The following is a 9,319-nucleotide window of genomic DNA, read 5'->3' on the forward strand; positions in this document are numbered from 1 at the left end:
GGTGTCGTGTGACTATGCTGATGGACGCAGGTACGACTTCCGGCCACGGCGGCCGTATTCGAATGGGGGTAAACTGCAAAGAACATCCATATGGTGGTAGTGGCACGTATAACTCTATCAATTGTATATGATCGTACTTTCACGCATGGACTGTAGAGTGGTATCAGGTTTCCTACACTATTGAAAAAATAAGTGTGATGCTTTTTTACGCGCCTCGTTGAATTCATGAGTGCTGTTGGTGCCGTGCGAAACTAAAAATGCGTGGGCTTACCAAGTATGTCGACACCGAAAAAAATCATTATTTTTTTACACTCTAAGGTAATCGATAAAGCAAGACTGCTTGGGAAGCAGAGTTCCTTGTATTCGTGACAAATTGGTAGTATGAAACAACACGAGACACACATGGAAGTGTGCGGAGCATCGTGCGAGTGCCTGACGATAAAAAAAAAAAAGAGAGGCTTTTACTCTATACTAATAAAACAAAAGAAAACGTCATTCCTGCATTGCTTACAACAATCTTAGGTTAAAGCAATCGCTCGCGACTGGCCGCGGGCGGCTATAGGCTTGGCGTGCGCATGCGCGCGAGCAATACCCCCGTGATTGAGGAGTAACTTGAACGCTGAAGGAGGAACGTTGCTCCTTTGGTCCTTGCCGCGAGAGGGCGCGACGGGTAAAGCGCCCGAAAGGGAGGAAGTCGCTGCGCCGAAGGAGGAACGGAGCCCGTTTCTCCATTCTCGCTCCCTTTTTTTTTTAGAGTGTTCATATAACTTTTCATTACCCAAATGATGTTGCCTCACTTACGATACCCGGAATGCACTGTTATATTGCCCTCAAACCACTCATTTGTACTGCGAATTCTTGTCAGTATAAAATTTTTAATCGGCCCAGAGCCGTCTTCTTCAATGGAATAATGATTCAGTTCAAAGATTGGGTTAAAGATACACTTTTTACACAAAACAGTTACTCACATAACTTGAAATTAGTGCTGTAGAATAATTCATCGTTATGTCTACACGTTTATAAATGTTATATTGGAGCAATTCTGGCGCCTAGAGAGTTTGTGGTCGACTTCGCGAATGTTCGTCCTACCGTAATTGTGGCTTACATACCTGCGCGTTTGGGAGCTACAGTTTACTGCATCACCCTATACGACGTTCGCGAAGCATCGCGAGGCACTTTTCATAGGACGAAAACCGGCAACACCGTCCCTCCTTAGGGAAGCTTTTACGCCTTGGGGAACTTGCTTATTAATGCACGAAATGTGAAACAAGCAAATGACCGAGACGCCCATCTTTTACGAGGTCATACACGCGCTGTGAGAAATCTTTTATGGCGCCATCTTTTAGCGGCATTGTGTTAGTCGCTCGGCAACTTCTCGTACACTTTTCGTAACGTGCAAGTTGAGGTTTCTGGATGCACCAGAAACTTTCCATGCTCACATAAAAAACTAATGGTTCTAGTTAGGAGTTTGATGTTTATGGTACCGGAGCATAAGATTATTCGTATTAGATCTCAGAATAAATGAATAAAGTTATTCGAATGAGTTCATTCACACGGCAATGATTTTTATGGTATCATCGCAGCGTCTGGTGTGGCTGATCACAATCTGGTGATTTATATTCTACGTGTCCACTGAATCAAGTGCAGCTGCGTGGCGTCGTGCTGCAACAGTTCGTTGTGGAGGCCACGCAAAAGGAAAGTGCAGTGGTAAAGACCTATTAACATTGACGAACACACTGAAACTATGGCGGTTGACGGCCCCAAAGGTAACGTAGGGCCTGTCCAAGTAAGCCGTAGCGTCACGAAATGGCAACTCTTTGATGTGGCGGCCCAAGCTCGCGTGAAGCAGACACCGCCGCGAACGGATGGCCAACGGGGGAGGTGGCTTTTGCTGGAAAGGAGGAAAAATAGTCGTGTCCTAAAATGGAATAAAAGTAATGTTTCTTGTTTGCGCTGTTCAGCTCACAAGAGTGCAATTTACAAATGGAGGTTGCTAGCGAAAACTGCATTTAATGTCAAAACAACCCCTTCAGCCTTAAGATAAGAAGTGACAAGGTAGGGGGTTGTGGCGTTCTCATATCATACATGGGGGCCAGCGTAAAACTGTGTGGCGGGCTAGAGTATTCGAGGCACCTAAATCGAACTTTCTAAAATGCTCAGTGTTTTACAGCAAAACTTCTCATGAGAACTAAACAGCCGTGTTTGTGCCCTAGTTGTCCTCCGCCGCAGCTGGTGTCCATAACAGCGATCACGTGAAATAAAAACAACAAAGTAAACAAACAATACCCTGCAGAGAAAATGATTTGAAACTGCGCCATCTGCGTTGCAACCCTGCATTCAACCACAGAGCCACGCCATAGCTTGGGAAAACTTTGCGAAAAGGACAATGCAGGGTTAGTGTCGGCACATAAATCGCGTTAACATTGTTGTTTTAGAAGAGTCAAATAAAAACCAGGCGTAACACAATGTGACTTGCCTGATAAAAAGCTAGTTGAGTATTTCCAACAGAACACTCTGCCGTAATTCTTCACCATCATCTGTCAGAGCAGCAAGAATGTGCACGTAACGCCTTACAGGTGTGTACCATGCTTCTCTGCAGAAGAAATAATGACGCAAAAATAACTTCTCAGAGATTATGGTTTAAGGCGGACTGGGTACCATGACATTGTACCTGTCCTGTAGTATTTGCCCCGAAAGGGTTTTTTTTAAAACGGGGTTCTAAAAATGCTGCTCTTCCTGTTTTCGATGTGACGGTGCTGTGCGTTTTTTGTTCTTATTTAAGAAAGAGTAACACAATGAAAACGTGGTCATGTAAGGCTTATAGGTACGTTTGCTATAGGAAAAGACTGGATCAGTGAGGAATAATTGCAGAGTGCTCAAGCAATTGACCGTGTGTGGAATTCAACTACATAAAAGAAATAAGTTATAGAAGAAGAAAAGAAAAAACGTCTTGTTCGAAAAACTGGGAGAATAAAACTGAGAGCATGAAGGTAAAATATCAGTTGAAATATGCATTTTTGTAATTAATGGATGAGTGCGCCTCGCAACTTGAGGCTGAAAGGTCGTATTTCAGCAATAAACACAAAAGCATGGTCATTAAGAGGCGTTTGACAAGGTTCGTCTCGGAATGCGTTCGATTCAAGTGGTTACGCGATTTTGATGCTGCCTGCTCTTACGAATGCGCTCAGTCTGCGGCTTCGTGAATATGAGTACTCACCTATTCACTGCCGCCCTTATTCATATAAAGGTACAGCATGCCCTGGTCACATGTTTCGCAAATATTCTGTTGCGATGGGAATGCTGTTTATTTTTTAAGGAGCAGTGAAATATCCAAAAGTCGGGAAACATTATGAAGTGCCCCATTCGTGAAGACATATTATTAATGAGACAACAGAAAATATTGGCAAGGAAAGTGTAGGGGATGTGAATAAAGGTAATTGTAATGTAAATTTGAAAAAAGTGAAGTAGACAAAGACATGTCTTGCTGCTGGCGGGGACCAAATCTGCAACATTGTCAGGTCTTGGATTCGGTCTAATTGTGCAACTGTACCTTCCCCTACTGGAAATATTTTAATATGTCAATACACTGAGGTAGTGAGTGATCTTGGTGAAAAATACCATGCTTATCAATGAAGTGAATGATGACGAATGGGCGAAGGTGGGTTTTGAGGCCCATAAAGTCAACTGTGAAGTCACCGACTATAAGTATAGATAGGTGCATGGACAGGTGGACAGATGGATAGACTGATGTACTGACGGACGGAAGGAGGGAAGGACAGATGGATGGACAGATGCATGGACGGTCGGACAGACGGATGGCACAGGGGATCTGGTATTCTTCTGTCATATACCTATTAGATGTACACATGAAGTCTTTATTTTTACACAGATGTTTTTGTGTTTTTCTTATGTTGTGCAGGTGTTCAGCTTTGGTTTCAGTTTTATGTAGCCTGACGAGCTCCCACAAAACTATAGGCTCTAAGAAGTGTCACTCGTTAATGGGCGACTCACCTCCCCGCGTTCAAAGACGAGGGGGTAGTTCCTTTCTTTCCTTCGCTACCGTTAGCAGACGCGATGCATCCTCCTTGCCCCTTAGTTCTGAAAAGCACGTGAATGATGTCAGCACTAAGCGGAGGAGCACATCAGGATATCTAGTTTCTCGGCTACACGTTGTTATCGCCGCTTGCGCTGTCGTAAACACTCGAAATGAAGTGTAATCGATTGATCTGGCACGATATTCATGCGAGACAAAAGGGAACGGATGTGCGGGTACACGGCAAAGCAGTGCAGGAGACAAATCACACTTGATTGAACAATCGAGAGCACGCACACACTATCGACGTCATGGGAACTACTGCGTCACAAAAGGGCACAAGAAGAATAAGAAATATCAGGAGAGGTAGGATATTGCTCTCCTTTATTTATTTTGTACTTTGTGAGCCCGGTGAGTGGCCCTTCGAACAACCACGTGAAAATGTAGCTCCAGTACTGCGAAACCACAGGAAGTGTGTAACACCATCGCGCTGCGATCTCCGTTCGCAGAGTTTACACTGCTCCGATCGCCAAACCATCGGTGACGTAAACATTCGTTTGTGCCCGGATTAGCATAGCAACATGTGGGGTTTTACGTCCGACAAGCACAATATGATTATGAGAGACGTCGTAGATTAGGGCTGCCGAAATTTCGGACACCCGGTGTTCTTTAACATGCTATGACATCGTACGCTACACAGGCCTCTATACAATTTCACCTTCATCGAAATGTGACCATCGTGGCCGGCATCAAGCCTGTCACTTGCAGGTCAGCAGCCGAGCTGCCTTAGCCACATATCCACCGATACGGACGCCGAGAAAAGCTTGTGTACATGCTTTTCCCGCCACTAGCAGAATCTTGTTCCGGACATTCACAAACTCGATTCGCATCATGAGCTCTCATTTTTGGTGCACATTATCGACATCCTGCTTGTTACGGCAGATGAGGTACACGTTGCCTTTGGCGAGTTCCGACAGGTTGTTTTCCCTTTCAGACGTACTACCAAGTGCCGGCGAAGGTCAGTTAGCAGTCAAGCGATTTGTGAGGTGGTGGTCTACTCTTTTTGCATGGTGCGGGAGTCGACCAGATCTACTCGAAACAATTTTAGTCATCTTACGTTTGTCGCTGCGGTTATTTCTTACTTTTTGCGGTTAATTATATCATTTTAGACCTTGCTCGTTTATGCTTACATAAGTTTGAGAATTGCTGTCTATGTTTTAGGCCTGTATTTCGCGCTTCATTTTAAAAGGGACCATGCCACTCCAGGTCTATGTATATAATTCAAGCCCTTAAACTGCTGCGAATCCAAAATACAATTTGTTTCAAATTATTTATTCCTTTATGCTTAGTAAAGCTTCAGTTTCTGCTTCAGCTTCTATCACTGTGCTGCGATTTTATTTTAGGATGAGCGCCATCGACGCCTCGTCAAATTATCCCGTAGTGGGTGAAAGCCATGCTTCATGTTGCAAGGCTGAAAGCCAGCAATCCGCATCAATTTCTCTGTGACCAAGTCCGGCGCGCACTCCGCCGACTGGGGCCTTGCTCTCCTATCTAATATGACGGCGTTCCGGTGGTGGTGAATGGAAAAGGGCGTTGTGGCGTCGGGAACACGACAGGCGTCGGCCTTGTGACGGAGCTGGCTACAGCGGCGACGAAAGTTGCACCGGGGCGTTCAGGCGTCCGATGGCCGATGAGCAGCACTCATGAGATCAGCGCAGCAGACCGCCGTCCGGCGCAGCGACGACGATATCCACGAGGAGCAGCAGCAGCTGGAGCAGCAGGCCCAGACGATCTTGTTCTCCGAGGGTAGCCTGTACGCCGTGATGGGCATGCTGACGCTGGCCGTGCTCTTCTGCGTCGGGGTGCTCGCTTTCAGTATCCGCAGGAACGACCTGCTGAAAACCGAGTACCGCCGCCTCATGGACGCGATCGCCATGAGGAGGTCCAAGACGACAAGGTACCTAGCCCGGAGCGCTTTCGTATTCGTTCGCCTATGGCATGAACGGCGCCGAGGATGGTTGTGCGACATGATTTAACACTGGTGGCTAATTAACTACACGTGCGTAACCACTCAGAAAGAGGCGCGGTCCCGTGAATGCTAATGTACGGGCTACTAATCGAAATCACTCGTATAGACTAATTTCGATGTCGAGAATCGGTTTCTCGTGCAGCTGTGGGCATGCGTGGACATAACACCTTTATCATCGCACCTCAGGTTGCCATTGGCATAGCAGGAGGGTGGGTCAACCTTCTCATTCGATGTTTTTGAATTTGGCTTGTATAATACAGAAGCAAGCATAAAAAACATGCGCACGTATATACATAGGCATAAAAAAGAATTGTCACCTTTTCTTTCTCTCCTTCGCAAAACAAATGAAAAATTTGACTGTGGCCATGAAAAATGGCTTAGCTGAATGGTCAGCTTCAATCTTAAGGAACGTGCACATTCTCAAATTTTAGTTGTTGCTTCCAGAACGTAACTTTAACATACTGGATTTTGCAGTCCCCTGGCGTAAAAAAGTAATACCGCAGAGTCACGTTAATGCGCTAGTCATTTGAATGTGCGAGTATATAAAAACAGTATGCTCTAGTCTCGTCATGATGCAGAGTAAGAAAGACGTGACAATCGGTAGCGCAATAGACATCTCAGGTTGAAGGCGAGAAGGTTGTTGTCTTGAGCATGAAATTGCGACAAATTTGGCCACATGGTGTGCTCTAAAGCGGTACCGCTAGAATAAAAGTAAGAAATGCTGCATGACGTCCTGAGCGTATTTTACGTACACTTTAGAGCCGATTGAAACTAAGGAGCAGGGTATAGTGACACTAACACTGCCGTCTAGCGCACAAAACTCTATAATTACTCTTGTGTAGTACCTCTTGAGTGGCAGCTACGAACCCTTATGAGTTCAGTGCGAAAGCGTGTTCATTATTATTGTGATAGCTGAAGAGTATTGCAGGTCATCAGTACTAAAGATAAAATTACACCCGAAGACAACAGCTTAGGCGATACAGATGTCCATGACAGGTTTTGTGTTGATTCGAAAAGACTGGGCTTTAAAATACAGACAATAGAAAAAAGTCAAGGCAACACAGCACAAATGCACTTTTGTTGTCTCCAATTTAATCACTTGCGGATGAAGCTTGTAACCAGTAAAAGTTTTCACTGACTTACTTTTCTGTGTTTATGTTGGTGAACCTGAACGTTTAGAAATTAAAAGTATCAAGTAATTCAGCACTCTAGTATTCTAAGTTCTGTATCTATCAAACGCCCACTGTGCTGAAGGCAACTATTGTGTTCATTGATGGTTTTTGAGCATTCGAAAAGAAAATAACTTACTTGTGAATATTAGTACATAACGTACACACATAATCGATGAGGGAAAGCGGATTCGCTAAGTACAATGAACTGTGGCCCACTTTTATTTTATTTCTGCAAATACTACTGTTTTTTTTTAACGTTGAACAGTTGAGCTTTCTTTTTATTTATTTTTAAAGATACGAATAATAGCTTAATTTGGGGGAGACGATACAAAGCTTATACACACACGCGCTCAGTAAAGGAGTTGTGGCCGTGAGGAAGAAAAATGTACTTGTCGAAAAGCTAGACCTTAGCGACACGCCATATTCCAAGAATTGTTTGGCTCAGTTAGAAACCTGGTATTACAAGTCCATTTTCTAGTAAATACAGAAATTATCTTGAAGTTGCGCAAGTGGAAAGTAGTTGAAAACAAGAACGTCCATTACAATCAAATTAAGGACGCATGCATGTATGTCATCTTAGTATAAGAACGTCCAACAAGCGAGCCTTTTGTTTATGGTTTTTTTCTTCTACCGGTTGCGCACGAAGTTGTCCACGTCTAGTCTTGAAATTGTAGGACTTGTCAAAAAAAAGAAATCATGAGCCGCAACGAACTCCCCCTAATTCATTTCTCTCTTGAGTTTAACTTGCTATTATTTGTATGATAATATAGTTACTACTCCATAATATTATTCGCTCTACTCGAAAATTTCGCGCAGCTTCCCCACTGAACCCGACACGACCGAAACACCTGAAACCATGGGCCCAGAGCCCAAGGACGACGAAGTGACCCAGGACGCCATCCTGTCGCTCCTGACACGCAGGCCGATATCAAATATACAGCATCCGAATGTAAATAAGCCCCGCACGACAACACAGCCGCCCACCAGCAGCACGCTATTCTATGACGATCTCGACAGCGGTGTCAAACGGTTACCGGAGCTCAAGCTGGACCGTCGTTTTGCACGGCACACAACCACCGCGGCAGACAACGAGACAACAACCAGTTTGTCGTCCAGCGAGCCCATGTCCGTCACGACGACTTCAGCGCTAATAACGACGCTGGGAATGTTTGCGAATGCGTCGGAAGACATGGAGCTTCTGGAAACCGAAACGCCACTGCCGGTCACGTTTGAAACGGCGTCAAGCACCGAAGCGGAACTCGTGTCCGAAGTTGCGTGGCCGTCGAACTCCACAGACTACGATCGCAACAGCACACACTTGGATGCCGAGGACGACTCCGATGATGACTCGGGTGATGACGATGACGCTTGATTATAAGCCACGCAAGTAGCCACAGGTCCGGACCTTCGTCTCCTGATTTTACAAGAGATCCAGTGCTAAAGCCTTCAGCCTGAATGGGTGCCACAACGCTAGGTATGCACAAAGATCAAAAGCAGGTGCCTGGATATTGCGCCGGGTTGGTCGCATTTTGTCTGCGATGCCACATGCGAGTTAAAACACGCAGTCTAGTTAAACACGGATCGTCTACCACCATCAGTCGGACGTCATTCGCGGGGAAATTCCGACCTGGGAGCGATGACAATCAGAACTATTAAGTAGCACGACTACGTCTAGAACATGAGCCTCCAAGAAGGAACATTTTTTCATTATTTTTTGATGAAAACGTATTTTTTATTCATTTATTAGCGTTCACTTTTCTTAAATTCGCAATCATATCATTGATGGAAAATAATAAGAAATGGCAAACATGACGGAAATTCACCTTTGTAGTGATGTTTGCTTTTTCGGTGCTTGGTCGTTTCTACTGGAAAAACGCTTCGGACAAAAAAAAAAATGGGGAAGGGGGGTTGCTGCTGCAGTGACGAGGACGACTGGATTTAGGGAGCTTACGGCAAGCTCGTGCACAAAAGGCCTCTTTTGGCAACCTGTGAATTATGAGATAATGTAGGCAAAGTGGAGGCTACACTTAGCTTGATACTTACGTTACGGAGAGTACAGCATTGGCTGGTAATAGAGAGTTTTAG

The 9,319-nt window shown here is 45.0% G+C and overlaps 1 protein-coding gene across 1 annotated transcript; it reads left to right on the plus strand.

The window, feature by feature from the left end:
* The first annotated feature begins 5,615 nt into the window (after positions 1-5,615).
* LOC142817323 (uncharacterized) lies at positions 5,616-9,052 on the plus strand. Its single transcript, XM_075894361.1, has 2 exons — positions 5,616-5,990; positions 8,051-9,052. Exons 1-2 carry the CDS (start codon positions 5,737-5,739, stop codon positions 8,604-8,606), a joined length of 810 nt encoding a protein of 269 aa, XP_075750476.1. The 5' UTR covers positions 5,616-5,736; the 3' UTR covers positions 8,607-9,052.
* The last annotated feature ends 267 nt before the right edge of the window (positions 9,053-9,319 follow it).

The sequence above is a fragment of the Rhipicephalus microplus genome, chromosome 5, assembly GCF_043290135.1.
Source record: "Rhipicephalus microplus isolate Deutch F79 chromosome 5, USDA_Rmic, whole genome shotgun sequence".
Lineage (NCBI taxonomy): Eukaryota > Metazoa > Arthropoda > Arachnida > Ixodida > Ixodidae > Rhipicephalus > Rhipicephalus microplus.

Coding starts and splice junctions, on each gene's coding strand:
- LOC142817323 (XM_075894361.1), top strand. CDS start 5,737: ATGAGATCAGCGCAGCAGACCGCCGTCCGGCGCAGCGACGACGATATC. Junction 5,991..8,050: donor AGGAGGTCCAAGACGACAAG/GTACCTAGCCCG, acceptor AATTTCGCGCAG/CTTCCCCACTGAACCCGACA.